Consider the following 18,871-nt stretch of genomic DNA (forward strand, 5'->3'; position numbering starts at 1 on the left):
TCTCTCTCTCTCTCTACACCTCCCTGGGGGGTCGACACATGGCTCCTAACCAGTACTGGAGAACATCAATAGCAGCCTTGTCCCTTGGTGGGTGTGTGTTGGGTTTTTTTTTTTTTTTTTTTTTTTAACTCTCCCTAATTACCATGTGCGTCATGGCAATGCAACACGTGCGCTTTCACTGCAACAAAAGACCTTTACTAAACCTAATTGACAGTGCCTGAATATGAGACCACTCCAAGAACTAGAACATCCTCATCAAAGAAAACAGCAACAGAGACCCTGAGAGGAGACAAATGCAGTGAAAACATACTTTCTGAGTCAGAGGCTTGCCTCTAGGCCACACCTTCCGAAACAGTTCATATCCTCTTTGCTCAACTTCCACGTCCCAGCTGGGTAAACCCCGACCCAGGGCTCTTTCATAACACAAATGCTCACAAGACATCTTAGTTAGCATCTCAGTAGGTGTGCCCCGGAGCCACATTAACTATTTTTTATTATTATTTTTATCAGTGAAAAGTAACAAAGATGAGTAAACAGAAAGATGGACAATGCAATACTGCATCCATGCAGGGTCAAACCAGATTAAACTTTCACACTTCTTTTAACTTTTCTTCCATCCTCCATTTTCCCCTTTTGAGCACCTCACTTTTCAGGCTGTCACTGCTTTGGGCCATCCCCAAACCCTTTGGAGGACTGGCTAAATGCCAACTCCTGCATATTGTTCTGAAGTGAGAATGTGGTGTTTGGGATACTGCCTTCATATGTTTGTCAGAAAAGAATCTGGATCAAAGATAATGCCTGTATTTTTGACAGAGTCCTTTGGGAGAGCTGTGCTGCCACTGAAGTTGAAAGAGAGTCTGATAAGTGAGTTCCTGTGGCCTAGAATTAGCATTTCACTTTTATCCGTGTTGCAAATAAAGTTCTTTGTCGTTTTTTTTTTTGTGTGTTGTTGCAGAGATTTGAAAGATTGTAAGTGAAGAGTTCATGATTTTTACAGTAGCTGCTCTGTATGACCCGGCTTGTCTAGGATGTCACAGCAAGAGACATTCTCATCTGTGTCTTTAGGGGTCAGCCTCCCACCACCTAGCAACGAGTACAGCCCTCTGCCCCAGAAATGCAACCACACACACTGGATCTTTAAGTAGAGCATCAGTCAGACAGAAAAATGCATCTGCTGTTAATGTGTGTGGATGGAAGGAAGAATCTTGTTGTTTACATGATTGTTTTCCCATTTCTCACTAAGTTAAAGCTAAGATCACTACTGTGAGTCGTAATCAACTGTGAAGTAACCTGAGTCTTACTTTATGTCCTGGGCAATATATATATATATATATATATATACAACTAGTTACTCTGGCTATAGCCATGGGCTTTTTGTAACCTCAAATTAAGTTTTGGCCAAAGCTATGTTCTAAAAGCATCATAATTTCTTCAACTGTCACAAAGTCCACTGATTTGAACTTCTCTACAGATGTGTGTAAAGCTCTACAATGCTATAACCACACAAATAATTCATCAAAATTGAATGGGTTCACTTTCTGTCAGTCAACTGATCAATCAATTGAGAACTAGTAGACACTGCAGAGAAGAATATCCAGTGCTGAATAATTCAGAGCAGTACAGAGTATACCGACGAACACAGAGTTTCTTCTAATATCAAAGTCAGAGACTCGACTGTCAGAACATTCAGTTTACTTTCAACTCTCAGATGTTCAACTTTGAAGCATTTACTGAGAAAAACTAGGTCTCTATGTTATAAAATGGACAAGCAAGATTTTATTTTTTCATGCAAGAACACAATCAAGCCTAATGATGTTAGTGCAACATGTCATGTTAATGATGTAAATGGTTGCATCATTATTAGTATCAGTAGTATTATTCATTTACATGCTGTTACAAGTGAAGGAAAGCAGAGCAGGTAGGCAGTGGTATACCAGGAAAAAAGTTTGATGTAAAGGGCTGTCAAAACTTCAGACATTTTAAGGTGCTACAGTTGCTGCAATTTCATCTGATGAAAAATGACTGATGATGTGCACTGACAAAATGATAAGCATAATTTTCCAATACTTTAAGTGAAGTAAACACTGAACTAAACATAAGATGTGTGTGTGCTGACTACAGCAATGTATAATTATCATCATTAGATATACAAAATGATAAAATGATAAATATTTGTATGCTCTCACAAACACCTCATAGCGACAAAACACAGAGACTAAAACAGTTTCTTTCCTCAGGCTTTCAGGATGAACTCTGTCCTCTGCAAAGCCTTTGCATTGCCCTATGTGCACTCAACTGTGTATAAAATTGTATTGTATATATTGTCTTACATATATATACATTTTACATTTTTATATACTGAAAGATTGCACAGTCCACCTACACATGAATTCAAGCATTTTAATACCTATAATACATATCTTTATAATTTATTTTATTTTACTAGAACTATTTTTTACCCTCATTTTATTTTACCCTTACATCTGATATTTCAGTTTAGAAACTTCAAATACTACATCAGCCGTTTATATCAGTTAAAACCTACATGCAGCATGTACCAAGCACTATAGTAGATGTACTCTTAAGTAGTAGTAGTAGTAGTAGTAGTATTCTTAATTGTTATGCTACTTTATACTTTTACACCAAAACAACTAAATACTTTTGCACAGTATTGTACTTTTTATTATCTATATCTGACAGTGTTACTTTGCCAATTGTCATAAATTGATTTCAAATAAATTTAATTAATGTGATGTATCATCAGAGATTAAGTAAGCCTATAAAAAATGGTTTATATACTGGTGCATTTATATATGGTTCTGGAATGGACTTCTGGTACTTTGTAAACTGAGTATTTCTAAACTGTGGTATTGCTACTTTTATTTTAGTAAAAGATTAGTAAATCTTTCCGCCACTGATTTCCACACTGGCACAGTAAGTCACGTTAACAAGGGTTTTATTTTGAAAAGTATAAACGGAAGCACTTCTGATTCATTCCGGTACAACACCGGCTGAGGCTGACCCAATGTGTGGTTGTCACTTCCTAAATTTGATGAACTTTAAACGCTAAATAACTCTGTCTCATCCTTCAGATACTCCGCTGTGTATTTGAACTCACCATTTAAAGCGGTGTGCTGTATGACGACGACTTGTCATTCTGTAAATATTCTGCCGACCTAAAGTAGGAACTTAACTTCTCCTTCTAGCTAGGCTAACCGCTCCATGGCACCTCTCCGGGTTCTGTGCATACACGGTTACCGTCAGAACGGCAGCTCGTTCCGTGAGAAGACCGGAGCTCTGCGGAAGCTGCTGAAGAAACAAGTGGAGCTTGTTTACATGAGCGCACCGCACAGTGTGCAGCAGGCCAGCAGTGAAGGTGGGTCATGTTCTGCATGTCTCTGACCAATGCACACTGTAGGGGAGGAAGCTGACGTTTGTGACAGTAAAAGTGGACATAGGAAGCATGCTTTCACTTTGTAGGTTACTTTATATGGACGCAGTTACACAAGACAGATATATGAGATTTATTTAGTAAAGAAAGTAAACCAACTAAAAAGTAAGTAAACCTACCTGCATTTAGGTATGAATTGGTCATAAATTTGTCCGTAAGATTATAACTGTTTGTGTTTGTCTGTACTTGCAACTCAGTGGAAGACCAAATCACGTTATGATCAATAAATTAATTAATACAGAAAACCAGGTATTTGCAAAGGGTTCAGATACTTTTTTGTGCCACTTAAATAAGGATTTAAATCTAGCATGATTATTTTAAGAAGTTTAGATATGTTTTATTTGTATAATGGACAATTATACTGTCTTTAGAGCTGCAACATTTAGTTGATCAATCAGTCGTTTCAAGGACAATTAATCCATAGGTATTAATCGATTAATCATTTCAGTCATTTTGAAGTACAAACTCCAATAATTCTCTAATTTCAGCTTCTCTAGTGAGATGGTTTTCTGGTTTTCTCTGATTTATATCATTGTAAATTGAATATCTTTGGGTTTTGAACTGTTAGTCAGGGACTGAAGACATTTTAATGTGTCAACATTCACCTGTCATACACTATGTACATTGTCATGAAAACTAATAATGCAAATATTGTTTTTGTTTTTTTTAAATTGACATATTTGGACTACCACAACAACCATTGTGTATTCTTACATTAAAGGGGATACACTGCAGGTGAAATTGGCCAATTTTGCCTTCAGTATATAATGTAATATGATATAGTATAATATAATTTTATACCAGCAGCAGTTTTGTAACCTTAACAAAGTCACAGACTATAAGAGCTATAACAAGACAATAAATATATTTAATGTCAAACTCTCCCTGACCGTAACTCCTCTGAGTCCTAATTAGTAATGGTCATGTAAAGATTCATTTTCAGAGAATGAAAGAAACTGTTAGTCCATTCATCTCTGGTGCCTCTCTTTGAATTTTAAATCATTCAAAACATCACAATAACCGCTTTCTTCTTCTGTCCTTTCCAAAGCTCCAGAGAAGGAGAATGGTTCAGGTCCTGGCCCTGGAGGTGATGAGGATCCCAGGGGTTGGTGGTTTTCTGATGTCCAGGCTCGGAGTTTCAGCGCTCAGCAGCAGTGTGAGGAAAGCCTAGGGATCGAAGAGAGTGTGTCGTTTGTGAGAGAAGCTTTGAAGGCCCAAGGTCCATTTGATGGCATCCTGGGCTTTAGCCAGGGAGCAGCTTTTGTGGCCATGCTGTGCTCTCTTCAGGAACAAAAACTGGAGCCAGAGTTCAACTTCCGCTTCGCCATCCTTGTTGCTGGTTTCCCCAGCGCGTGTAAGGAACACCAAAAATTCTACAACACTTCGCTTCAGATCCCCTCCCTGCATGTGTTCGGACTGGAGGATCGAGTGATCCCTGACAACATGAGCAGGGAGCTCCTCCCCTCCTTCCAAGACCCTCAGGTCCTGACACATCCCGGTGGCCATTTTGTTCCTGCCGCATCTGCTCACAGACAAACCTACCAGGACTTCCTCAAGAGGTTCCAGTGAGTCAAGCTACAATCTGTGAATAAGACTCCAGTTCTTAAATGTGTCCGGGGAATGTTGATTATTTCATGTTGTGAAAACATAATTGGATCCAGAGGCGCTTTGAGTTCAAACTCATGACATTTGGATCCTGTCTTTCTCTCTCTTTCTGACTCATCCAAAACAATTCAATGAATGCTGTCCTTCTCAGGGAAGATGTCTTGCATCAGACAATAAATAAGATGATTTATTTTATGTCCTCTGGTCTCTGTTTCTTTTTTGTGACCTGTGTAATATCTTTACTATTACATCTAGTGATTCATTGATAAAATGAGATCTTGACTTTTCTTTGTAGAATATGTATTGTTCTGGAAGAGCACAGGTGTAATTAATAACGTTCACTATGGCTTTGTTCCATTAAAGTGTTATTAATTTTACCTGTGCTTTTCCTTCTGAGTTTCTAAAATAACATGGAAATCTGTGTTGAGTGAGAATAGATCAAGAGACTGAGTAAAGGCCACAGCGTGCTTCAAACAAACAAAGGTCTTCAGGCAAAAGTGTTTGGTCAGTCTCTGCACTCATTTGTACACAAATAAAGTGACAGAAGTGGTTGTGTGAAAAATGAAAAACAAGCTTTGAGAGAAGTTCACACCTTGCCTTCATTTCACACCTCCGCACTCCTGGCCGGTAAAGGGAGTGTGATTGTAGGATCTTCAGTTTTGGAAAGTTTCAAAATGGTTGGGCGCAGGCCATTTTATTCCGCCTTCGGTAAGGGCCTTTCAGATGCTGTTGGTGGATCCAACAAGCATTTTGTCTGAAGTTCACTGAGGCCTGTAGCAGATTGGCAGATGGAAACAGTCTGGGAATTTGTTTAATCTATTTGTGAAATAGACGAATATCAGGAAATATTAGACATGACTCGTTAAACGTGGATGTGTTTTCCATTTTTCCCTGCAGTAATCTCAGTAGCAGAAGCGAAATTGTGTTCTCCTGTTTATAAAAACAACACTACAGTAGGAGAGGATGGACATTTTCAGGTGCCGGGAACACTCCACCGCATTTGTGGAAAGCCACAGTGGAAAACTTGATTTAATAAGTTTGAGTAATATTTTGCATAACATAGCTTGGCAAACTTTTCCTTACTCGTGTAGTATTGTGACGGCTGTGTAACAATAGAACCCCATATGTGAACACGATCTTTACACATCATTATATGGTTACTGAGTCATTTTCACCCACACTGAAGTTACACTGCAGTGTATCAGCTGTAAAGAGTAATGAGGAGTTGCCGTGCAGAGGCAATGCATGTGATTGCCTGAGGTGTTTCGGTTTTAGGGGTGCATTAAGTTGGGTTATATAGACAGGTTTATGTATACACTCAAATGCACAGGGTTCAAGGACATGTTGTTCTTTTATAGCTGAAGCATGTGCATGTCAGACTGCACTTATTTGATTGCTTCCAGATGTGTGCTCTCTCTCCTCTCTACCTCTCTCTCCGCCTTCCCTTTTGCTTTCATCTCCCACCGGCCTCTACCTCGCTTCGAACTCTTCTCAACATCTTCCTCCCTTCCACATTCTGGATGTCATCGGCTTTGGGCGCAACATTCCCTATCACATGTCTGCCACATCTATGACATGGACAACAATAGTTTTGTTTGTCTGGATATCTCAAAATCCACTCCCGACAACTGCGTGCAGTTGTAGGTGGTTAACTGCCTCGCTTAGATGTATTTCCTCAGTAAAGCAGCTTATATTCAGCATCAACTTCCTCTCTTGTAAACACACACCCTCGCTCTCTTAACCAATCTGTCTTACCTAATGAGCCTCTGCTGCCGCTCACACTCACACACATAGATTATCGTGGCTATGTGGTCTCATTTCTCCATCACAGCCCTCGTATCCGTTCACTCCTGTGCTCCCCTGTGGCCCTTGTGTCCCTCCAAGACCTCACAGCATACACACACACACGTACACACACACACACACACACACACTCATACACATGGTTTTGATAACAAGTAGAGACGAATGGAGAGAGTGAGCGAGCGAGCGAGCGAGGCAAACAGTAAAAGAAAAACACAGAGGTTCACTCTTGCCAGTAAGTTTTACAACAGAGCCGTGACTCTCTTCTCAGGAATCCGTTCCCCCTGTTGCACAACAACCGGGAAATAATGGAATGAGAGACAGAGACAGATGAGGGTGGAGTTATCCTCCCTTCCTCCCTGGCTGCCACCCCCCTCCCCCCTCCCCCCTCACCTTCCCACCTCTCTCCCTCTGCCTCTCTGCCTGTTGCGGTTAAAAAAGGGAGAGTAAGGGCACATTCAAGTTTTCACCGTGATTGAAGGATCACTTTTTCCCTCTTCGCCCAGTGGAGTATGGGGGATGGAGCTCGGGGCAGAGGGGTGTGTCAGAGCACAGATGGGCTCTATTTTGATTATGGAGCATTTGTTGTTATGGGAAACGGAAGAAGGGGAGGGGCCACGTAGTGCGTATGTCTATATAAGACTTGCACTTAAACTCCAAAGAGCCTGGTCATCCCATGGCCCAGGCTGACCAACTCTGCCTTGTTCCTACAGCTCAAACTACTGACAGCTCTCACTGGAATAATCTGTGATTACAAGATGCTCAACTGAGGACTTGAGATTTTATTACCTGGCCTACGACTTTTGGATTTACACGCATTTCTTTCTCCCAACTATTCACCATTATTTTTATTTTTATCAGCATTTTAATCTACAATGTTCTGATCCCAACACAGAGAAGCTGCAGAAGACAGAAGGACTGATGTGTAGTTTGGATTTTCAACCAAAGTTTTCACACTTCTGTAAAAAGATGGATATTAATATACATTAATTTAAGTCTACGAATGCCTGCCTGCATGTGTGTGTGTGTGTGTGTGTGCGTGCGTGTGTGTGCTTGCACTGTTAAATTGGTATGCTGCTGCAGATGGATGTGATGTAACATCATACTGGATGTTTTCCAGAGGTATGGCCTGTGTCCAGTATCAGGGATTTAGGCATGCCTCTCTGCTTCCTGTGTACCTGCATAGTTTGCATAGAAAAAGAAAGTAAGCTCATGATAGGAGAGCTGTTTAGATAGCGCAGTGTGTCTGAGGTGTGTGATGTGTGTTGACACATGAAAGAGGGAACAGAGGGAGTATATTTAGAGTTGTCAGTCAAATTGCTATTTACAGAACAGAGAAGGCAAGGAAAGTCAGTGGATGTCAGCTAATGACATGAAATAACACAGTGAAGAAATATATGCGCAGTCTTAGTGTGATAACTAGGCCCTGACAACAGGCAGTGGGTCTTCACGTGTGTGCATGCGTGGGTGTGTATCTGGATTTCTTTTTTCCTCCATATGGGTGTGATTTGGTCATTTGTTATTCCATGCTCATGCTCATACGCTTCTGGTTTTCTTCTACTTTGTGGTTTTCTTGTTTGCGTAGACAAAGCGTACTCCGGCTGATGCCAAAACTTGTCTGGTTGTTGTCCTCCTCCAGTAAGCCCACGTAGCATTCTCTCTATCTAACCCTCTCACAGATTCAGACATATGACATATTGTCATCAACTGCAAAAACTGTTAACAGAGACAGGTTTCATCTCCTGCAACATCCCGTCTGTGATTGACCAATCAGTCTGTCTGGTGTGGGTGTCTTTGGTAAAAAACTAAATCACACTTTAGTACCAGATGTAAATATGTTCAGAGGTCATAGTAGTGTTGATCGTGAGCTGAGGAGGTGCAGAGGTGAACTGAGGACACAGCTGCGGCCTTCTGAAGTTAGGGCAGCAGCCGCTTGATGGATGATGTCATCTGCAGTCGTTTGTCTGCTTGTGTGCTTTACTGGAGTGGTTTAGAGGCCGTGGCTGGGTCCTGGCGAGGAGAGCTGTGGTTTGGCTGTCCTCATAGGTGCCTAACTGACACTACAGGGGTAGATATTAGTCATCGTGACTATGGAGGAGGACTGTGGTCGAGACTGCATAAAACAGAGGGAGAGAGAGAGGCATGTCTTGGCTCACATATCCCAAAAAATGCGAACGCTGTTGCACAATCTTGTTTCATTTCAGACAATTATTAAGAGGTTTGGAGGGCGGAAACAAAACATTACAAATAATGCCATCAAGAGCCTTTGCTGTGCTTGTGTGGTATTTGTAGAGGAATACTGTGCAGACTAACATTTTTGGAGCATTCAAAACCAAACAATAACAAATAGCTGCTGAACTCATGACTATAATAAAATTCATAAAACCTCGATCAGTATTCAATTAGTATTCAATTCAATTATTCAACCAGACTTTCTCGGCTTTGCACAGGAACCTAATGGTGGCATGAGACTGATACTAATATTTATTTGATAGGTTTAAAGGTTTAATCATTTATAATAATTATATCCAAATTAATTTGGAAGCACTTCGGAATGATGAACACCAGACGTCTACTGTGGTTAATCAGTGGAATGCTCCGTTAAATGTGGTTCAACCTGTAGCAACTGTGTGTGTGTGTGTCTGTGTACATGTCTTTGTTATCTCTTTGGAACCTTTTCTGGTATGAACACCAGCCTTGTTGGGACCAGTCGTCCTCATGGGGACCAAAGCAAAATGTCATTGCTGAGGTCCTGGTTAAATTTAGGGGTCAGTCGTGAATTTACGTTAGGTTAGGATTAGGTTTGAATTGGTTAAGGGTTAGGGTTTGGATTAGGCTGTCCAAAATGAATGGAAGACAATGCAATGTCCTAACAAGGATAGCTGCACAAACTTGTGTGTGTGTTTGTGAGTGTATCAGATAACTTCTCAGCCCTGAACAGTAAGAGTTTATGTGCTGTTGTTTAACTGTCAGCACATAAGCTTTTACCGTGCAGGGAGGCAGAGGATAAACAACTCTTCACTTTTCTTTTCTTTTCTTTTCTTTTCTTTTCTTTTCTTTTTTCTTTTCTTTTCTTTTCTTTTTCTTTTCTTCAAACAGCACACAGCAGATATGTGGCCATTTCAAAAGATCATAGACAAAGAAAATGATGACTACAAACGAAAAATGTGATGGCTGAGGATGCATTGAAGAGTACAGCTAATCTTCAGTAAATCCTCTGTTAGTTTGCTTTTTGATAAGTACGCTAGTGAAAAAGTCATGTGCATCATATGACTGTACCACTCTAAAAGTGTAATTGGTTATATATCCTTTTAACTTGTGTTATTCAATAGTGGTTCAAAATGGCAGTGGTCTGCACGGTAATGTGGATTACATAGACTTTTATGTCGAAATAAAATTTGAACTTTACCATCAGCCATGCTCTCTGTGCTGACTTTTTGCTTGCAGCACTAAACTAATCATGACAACATGCACTCTGAGTTGCTCAGTTGTCCAAATTTTTCTTTTTATCAGCATTTTTTGCTAATTTTGAAAACTCCAACTGTCTAGGATGTGTGAAAATTTGGACAGCTGTCACACATAATTTGAATGAGAAATCTACCTTTCTGTCATGCAGAAATATGGAGTCACTCAAATAGTATTTATCTTGTTTTAGCCAACTTTTACCACCATCTGTCACATCACATGAGGTGCAAACTGTGAAACTTAACACAGGGGAACATTGAAAGGCATCTTTCCTAGCAAGTAACCACAAAACACTGTGGAAAATGTTTTTAATGTTTTTATTTGATTTGATTAAGTCAGGCATGTTTTCTTCCAAAATAATAAGATGACATAGACACATCCTGACCTGCAGAGGGCAGAGTAACTCTAGATATCAGTAGTGCTTGAGGAAGAGTGGATCATGGACTAGTCTTTTCTTTGCGTGTTAGTGTTTTTTGTAAGCATACCATATGTGTGTGTGTGTGTGTGTGTGTGTGTGTGTGTGTGTGTGTGTGTGTGTGTGTGTGTGTGTGTGTGTGTGTGTTTGTGTGTGTGTGTGTGTGTCTGCATGTGAGAGTGTATACATGTGGGTTAGCCCACCTGTGCAGGATCCAGTGTGTGGTTTGTGTCTGCCTGCAGGTTACAGCTCTGCCCACTGGGAATCCCTGGCTGTGCTGCTTTGAAGTGAGGCAGCTCTTGTCTGATAAAAACAGAGAGCGGAACAGGTGTTGGAGCTGGCTGACTCATCCGTTCAGCGTGTGCTCTCTGCATTTATTAGCGTACTCAAGGATCAAACCTTTAAGAAACACAATATACCTAATAAAATAAAAGTGAAAAGCAAAATGTGTCCGTATGTGTCATTGCATACCTGATTGTTAAACTTCCTTTGGTGAATCAGATAGATAACATTACGTGCATCATTGTGATGTTACATAGTATTACACTACATACTACACTGTATATTAAAAAAACAGTCATTTTGTTGTCTTATCAAAGGACTTGCACAGAAACTTGAAACCATAAAAAAGTTAAACTGACAACTCTCCTGCTCCAGACAGATGAGTGAATGACCTCTGACCTACTTTCTAATCAGAGCTGAGTTTCAACAGATAAATCACATACAAACTTCATTATAGCTTGTAACCTAACTTTTTTCTTCCTTTTTTCCTTTCTGGTGGCAACTGCCCCTAACGACCATGGCTGTAGACTGTTACCATGGTGCTGCTGCTAGAGTAACAATCTAAAGCCACGGTCACCATGGAGACAGCAGGGTGGAGGAGGAGCTGGAGTTGGCATAGCAACTGGAAACTGGAAACTGCAAGGTCTCATTGGTCTGAGCATGGATATTACGCACTTAGATGCTGTAGGACTCCCCCAATGCAAGCCCACACAGGTTTCCTTTCTGAGCCGGAGAAAAGAGACAGACCAGGAGAGAAATACCTATCATAAGTAGTGAACTTCAACTATCAAGTCAACCTTTTTAAAAGTATTGAGCAGTATATCAATGGTGTTATTTTTCCTTTAGGTTGTCATCACTACAGCCTAGCCTCTGCACATCCATGTTGTCTTCGGCGTGGTGTTTGGTGCATTGCCAGGCTTCAGTAGCCATGACTGTAGACTGTTACTGTACTGTGACACTGTATAAGCAGTAAGCAGTCTAAAGCCAAGGTGCTGATGCTCTGGCCAAGTTAGGAGGATGGGGAAGAGATGGTAAGAAAGACAAACACTTCCCATGTGGACACCTGCATCAGCAAAAAGAGGAGAGGATATAGGTATAACATTACTGGAATCAAACCTGACACAATTCCCATACAGATAATGCATACAGATGAATATCCATACAGTCTTTGACGACTAGTGCATCCCACTGACCTAAGTAGTTGTCATGGGGAGATGCTCAGTAGATAGGATGCAGAAACTATTGCCACCACTTTAATCAGTATTGTAATATTTCCTTCAGTTAGGGCTTTAGGGCTTTTCTAACCATGTGTAATTTGTTTAAAACAACATGCTGCTGACTAAAACATGGGGTGAATACTATCCAAAAAGCTTTTATTGCCATGCCAACTGGAGTAAAATGTGAAGCAAATACACTTTGGTGGAGGGGCTTTGCTCATCTTTTGAAACATTACAAAGTGTTCAATTGGCTCCCCTGTGCTATTTTGAAGCAATGCTGATCTCTAACCATCTACTCAGAGACTGATTTTCTCCTGTGATGACAAGGGAAGATAATTCTGTACCTGGCAGGACAGATAAACAACAGGGCTGTGTGATACCAGGTGGCAATAATTGTAAAGGATGTGTTTTTATTTATTTACTTTTTTCAGATGATGCCGTTATTTACACTTGTGATGAGGGGATCATCTTTAAAGACCAGAAAAGTTTGACTACCTTTTCAAAAATACACATACTTTTTTTAAAGGTTAAGAGAGAAAAAGGAATATGGAACATCCAAGCAATCACTGATCAACCAGTCAGTCAGTCAATCAAGCATCTGTAAAAACATGAAGGTGTATTTTACATGTTTTTATTGCATGATTTCTAATAAAACGAATAGTGTGTACAGTCATATTTTTACCCAAGAGCTTAGAAAACTTTATAAATATTTATTTAAAAAGTGTTGGCAAGATCGGCATTAGGCATCATCCACCCACTCTTTTTCCCTGTCTCTGACCCAGTTAGTGTCTATATGTATGCAGGTGTGTGTGTGAGATAGAGAGTGGGGGAGAGTGAGTAAGGCTGCGAGACAACAAGAGAGAAGGAGAAAGAGATCCACTAAGCTGTGTTTGACTGTGATTGACTGACTATCCCAGAGGACAATAGACTTTTTTAATTGGGTCCTTTGATGAGGTTGGGAATGTATTACTAATTTACTATAACTTGAAACAACTTGAACCCTTAAAACTGACTTTCTCTGCTTCTTTGTCATCCTCAACCACCCTCCCCACCTCCTTTAGCTGGACTATGACACCATCACACCCCTACTCAGTGGCTCACTGACCAAGTACAGGGGACATTTCAAAGCTATGCAATCATGGTGCAGTAGTTTAAAGAGTACTTATACCAGTCTAACAGCTACCTCTGTAATCTGTCCAGCAAGAAAAATCATAATAGAATGCTATTCGTTTTCCCTTTTTGAAGGATATGTCACTAACAAAGCTTATTAATTTCATTCCTTGTTAGTTCACAGAATTGTTTTGTGACAAACAAATATCTTGTTTAAATAGATTTATTTCATTTTATAAGCAAAACACCTCTTGTTAATGGGAGTTTCTCTGCAACAGGTTCTCTTTCATCTCTGTTTCAGCACTACCCCGCTGGGACAGCGGCGCTGTGGCTCGGCGCTGTCCGCGGTGCTGAACTGGGCGACAGTCGAGACCCAGAAAGAGGAGAGACAACTGAAAAGTCTAATTTTCACAGCAGATTGTAGAGACTAAAACACACCGAATTTTATTTCCTAGAAACTCTGAAATGCGAACGTGTGTTTAACCTCATAACGATTTATGAGGTCTATAGGATGTAACACTAAACGTCTGTCTCCTGTTAGACATTGCAGCGCCCTAGTCTCTGCATCAGAAGTGGACCAAAGTGGACCCTCTGCGGTCTCTGCTCTCATTACCGAATAGATGCCGGTCAGGTGACGAGTGCCGTCACGAGTCTCAGTGCTCGGGAAGTCACATGCCCGAGGGTAAGGGCATATGACGTCACGTCGCGAGCAAACCAATCATCTCTCAGCCCATTCTGCCGCCTGGCTTATCAGAGCGCGTGGGCAGTGGCTTGGTCTGGCTCGGTTTCCGTGGCACCGGGGAGAAACCGCCTCGACCGTGTGTGGGTTGTCTTGACGAGTATGCGGATCCTCCAGTGAAACACATGCGGAATCATAAAGAGTGAGCCGTGAACCTGAACCTGGACTCTCAACCTGTTTTTGTACTTCAGGGTTTCCATTAGACTACTTGTCCAGATTTAAGCATCAGGCTTATAGATATGCAAGTAACAGAATTTAGTAAAGGTACCCACAGTTGTTTAAATTATGATAAATATTGTCATAACAGCTGTTTAATCTACTTTTATTTTTACATATTCAATAATACTATATCACAATATTTTAAATGGCATCGCTTTACAAACACATAATTAACATTGTCTGGTCAAAGTGAGTGCAACAGCAGCCACAACAACGAGTTGTGAATGAACAAGGGGTTTCATTGACTCGCTCTACCCACTCCTCCCTCGTGCTATCCGTGCACGAGCCTCTCACACTGTGCGCATTCACACCCACGCACGCCAGAGGATCACACTGCAGTGTGCGCGCGCGCGTGTGTGTGTGCGATCGTGCCCGTGATGCCTTTAAAAGGGTTATAGTAGGTGACTGCGTATCATCTGCAAAGTGCGCAAGAATGACGCAGGGCTGACTTCACTGCCCGACGACGTCACAGAACTGAGACCGAAGGGGGGGGGATTAAAGGAAGCGCCGGCCACCGGAAGTGCATGGAGGGGAGGGGGAGGGAGAGGGGGGGGCGGGGGTTGGGGTAGGGGGGTACTGCCACACCGGAAGAAAGTGATGGCTATAATGTCATCACTATCACCGGAAACCTCCCGGTGCCACGCGCTCCCGAGAATGTACAGGGGTTGATGAGGAGCACTCCACCACCTCCACACTCCCCTCACCCTCCCCACATCCCACCCCGACACGCACACACTCGTACTAAAAACTGCATATACACACAAGCACTGGCACCCATTAGAGTGTGTGCGCCTCTGTGTCTGCGCACGTGTCAGTTGCACGGTGGCATTTTGCACATCTTACAGGTGGACAACACCGGATGGGCTACAGAGACAAGCCGGTGCCGCCTGAGTGGCAACCAAAACAGCGTCTACCTGTTCAATTCTCAACCAGGTGCAACCAGTGTGGCAGGTGAACATCAATAGCCATCATACGTGGTGATTTATATCGTCTGTGTGTATCTGCGTAACTAGAACAGAGTGATCCAGACTCCGACAGACATATAAGACATATATGGGCTATTTCGACAGCGACTTTTATCCGCAGTATATTCTCTGAGATATCAGATATTCTCTTTTTTCTGGTTGCAGGCTGACTGCTGCCCACATGGGAGAGAAAATGAGTCACACTGCAGCAACTTCCAACCAGAGATTGAAGATGAGAATAGTGTCAGTCAAAGCAGACTACGGGGCTTCTAAAGGGGATGGCCCGTCCAATGCACCCTCTCTCTAGGTTTCACTTAACCCATATCAGAGGTGATTGTTTTTTTTGTTGTTGTCTTTTTGTTGTTGTTGTTGTTGTTTGTTTGTTTGTTTTTTGCTCCCACGATTCGGATAAAATAATACAACTCTATTCTGTAGAAATAGGAATTGAACTTACCTCAGTCAAAGTTCCCAGTCTGGCCACGGCTTCGGCTCCATGCTGTAGAAAAATGTCTGTCCTATCTCTAAAGTCGCAGTCTTCATCAACGCCAAAGTGCTCAGCGCAAATCTGTGCCATGCTGCCTTCGCACACAGACACTGTCGTCCCTCTCCTCCAAAGTCGCTTCCCATACAGACCGGGCTCTCCCATCAACCGTAGGCTTTTTATAGAGATCCCGTAGTAACTAGTAGAGGGAACGGGGGAGGGAGGAAGGGGAGAGAGGGAGGAAGAAGGAGAGGGAGAGCTCATTCAAAGATTCACCTACACATGTACGTGCGTAGCCCACGTCACTGAACGGAGTGCAGCTATTTATAAAGGGGAAGAAAAGTATAGCCTGAATCACTGTGCAGGTCTTCATGAAGGAGGATGAAAATAGCATGTTTGTTGTGTATGCTCCCTTTACACCGAGATAATGTCACATATCAAAAGCTCTGGCGAAAATTCCTGTAATCTTAAGACACTTAGAGTCTCCCAATATTTCTACAATAGCCTGTTTATTATATAATTATCTGTTAAATTTCACAAGGGATGAGTCTCTGTCTCTTTTTTGCCAAGAAGACTGGCCAAGCACGGTGCAGTTGCTTCTGTCAGAGAATTCAGTTGTTGCTTCGGTGATTATATTATGTTCAGTTCAAGTGGATGATTCAAGGCATCAACAAAAACTATTTTGTATGTTCAAAGTTGATCAAATTATCCTCAAACAATCTTACAGCTTCAGTTCTCCCTCGGTGCAGTCTATTTATTGGATGATATTAAAGCAGACTAATCGATTCGAAAAGAAAACTGCTACAAGCAGACATCTAAAGCTGACACTTCTACTCCAGGATGTGTTCAAAAACTGCGACGAGAAAATCGTGATGTTTAGATTAGGCGGTGAATCACTGCAGCTGTCTGCTTAGAATGCCTGAAAATGTTTGGTGCAGCGCACTGACTTTTTTTTTCTTTTTTAATATTGATGTCATCTTAGAAATGATCCAAGTATCCAACCCAGATTCCACATATTTGTAGAAACCTCAGGAGAGATGTGACAGGAGTCGTGCGTAAAGCCATCGCGACACCGTTGAACTTACAACACGTTTGGCGAGATTTGGGGGAGACCCTCGTGCGTAAAGACGTATGTCAGACATACGTAGGCGTTTGCAGTGAGAGACTCCTTTAGATTAAGAGGACACTTAGGACATAAGACTAAAATGCCCTTTTCTCTACCCTGTTCTCTCTGGTAGAGAAAGAACAGAGTCACGCCACACGACAGTGGAAGTTGAGAGAAAACTTAAATACCCCTGCGCTCCACCAAGCGCTGTTGGGCGGGTGTGCATTATGATCTCTCTACTTACCATCCAACCCCCACCTCCGCAGGCCTCCTTTATCCAGAAATTACTGAATAAATTGGAGTTGATTTCCCTTTTACCGACTCTGGATTTCAAAAGGAAAGTCTCTTAAATTATGATTCAACTCTCAATTTAAAGCAACGTCCAAATCAAAGCAATGTCACTTTATAGGTAGCCACTGAAATCTGGACGGAAAAAACTTCCCGTCATGCCTCTCCTTTGATGCTTTCTGATTTAAAAGAAGCTGTCACAAGTGAAGGCACAGGCTTACAGCAGCAAATGCAGAATAAAAGTTGAGCTAATATTGCCCCAGTGCGCATTCAGTGTCTTTGAATTTAGTTTTAATTAATAAGCAAGTTTAATTCAAGTTTTAATTTGAAACATTTTAAAATGAATACACGCTTTGTTACATTAATTGTTGTAAATATAAAACAAACTAAAGCTTATATATACCTGGTTTGTGTGTGTGTGTGTGTGTGTGTGTGTGTGTGTGTGTGTGTGTCTGTGTGTGTGTGTGTGTGTACTTTCTGTTTGTGAAATTTGATTAGCTGCCCATTGAACTCAACAGCAGGGAGACAACCTATCCCCACCATCATTTCTTCCTCTCCCTCTCTTTCTGTTTCTCAAGGTTATCAAGGTCACTGTCATTGGGCCTCAACTTTGACCTGCAGAGAGGCTCGGTTCAGAATTTCTTTAGCTTGGAGTTTAGAGCACATATCTGAGCCAAAATAGTCGATACATAAAGTTCACTTACTTTGCTTTTGCTGAAGGATTCATCTGTATCCCAATTTATCTTTATATTTTCTTCAGTGAATACAACTCGCTCAGGTGTCATTAAAGGTGTCAAAGTCACCGTCCAGGTGTCGGAGGATGGCTGGGAGAATATCAAGGAGGCCGTTCATACCCAGAATTAGAGACCATCTTTGAACAAACAGGGTTCACAGTCTCTCCTCCTTTACCATCACCTGTGACTTCTGCACTTCAGTCACATGATGACACCTTGGCACGTTCCATTCACTGAAGAAGATCATGGGTCATGGTCAAAAGCTTAACCTTGAAATTATTTTTCCTCAGTCCAGTTTCTGTTTTCAATCAGCCTGCTGCTGATTTTATTGCTGGTTGACATATAAAACATGGAAACCTTTCAACTGAATAAAAGTGAAGTAATACTTGAATCAAAAACTATAAGCACATACGGTTAGTCGTTAAACAAATGTCAATTGGCTTACCCCAAAAAGGTATTCTACACCTAATGACAAGTGGAGGCAGTTATCTGTGTCTGTACATGGTTCAAAATCATTTCAATTGAAGAACAAAGCACTCAGACCTTGGCCTGGATGAACGTTATTTTTTTTGTTAAACACCAAAACGTGTGAGCCCGGTCATCATTACAGTGCATATAACCATAACACCCACTGTTTTACTTCAACCAGAAACCTTTGCTGCATGCATGCATTCTCCCATTGTTTCCCTTCTGTATCTCAAGACAGAAAACACCAGGACGCATGGCCATCTTTGACAGTTCTAACCACTGTAGGTGTTCTTGTCTTTCAAAGCAGTTTAGATATTTCAAATGCTTGAGAACTGGTTTGAATTGTTACATAACTGACATATTTCACTTTGTATCACCATAAGGTCAAGGACATCAGATATTTGTTTGAAATTGAAAATCTTGTTGTGGAATTTTTGAAATTTGTTGATTTTGGCCAGAATAATCATATATATACAGACCTAGCTTGTTATAAGGAATATAAAGGGTGTCTCTAACCGAGTAGA

The 18,871-nt window shown here is 41.3% G+C and overlaps 1 protein-coding gene across 1 annotated transcript; it reads left to right on the top strand.

The window, feature by feature from the left end:
* The first annotated feature begins 3,002 nt into the window (after positions 1–3,002).
* ovca2 (OVCA2, serine hydrolase domain containing) lies at positions 3,003–5,251 on the top strand. The gene is made up of 2 exons (XM_022738937.1): positions 3,003–3,376; positions 4,500–5,251. Exons 1-2 carry the CDS (start codon positions 3,223–3,225, stop codon positions 5,018–5,020), a joined length of 675 nt encoding a protein of 224 aa, XP_022594658.1. The 5' UTR covers positions 3,003–3,222; the 3' UTR covers positions 5,021–5,251.
* The last annotated feature ends 13,620 nt before the right edge of the window (positions 5,252–18,871 follow it).

The sequence above is a fragment of the Seriola dumerili genome, unplaced genomic scaffold, assembly GCF_002260705.1.
Source record: "Seriola dumerili isolate Sdu_G_001 unplaced genomic scaffold, Sdu_1.0 BDQW01000040.1, whole genome shotgun sequence".
NCBI classification, from domain to species: domain Eukaryota; kingdom Metazoa; phylum Chordata; class Actinopteri; order Carangiformes; family Carangidae; genus Seriola; species Seriola dumerili.

Excerpts from the sequence above, each read along its gene's own strand:
- ovca2 (XM_022738937.1), top strand. The coding sequence starts at position 3,223 with ATGGCACCTCTCCGGGTTCTGTGCATACACGGTTACCGTCAGAACGGC. Across the intron at positions 3,377-4,499 it reads GCAGCAGGCCAGCAGTGAAG|CTCCAGAGAAGGAGAATGGT; the intron begins GTGGGTCATGTT and ends TCCTTTCCAAAG.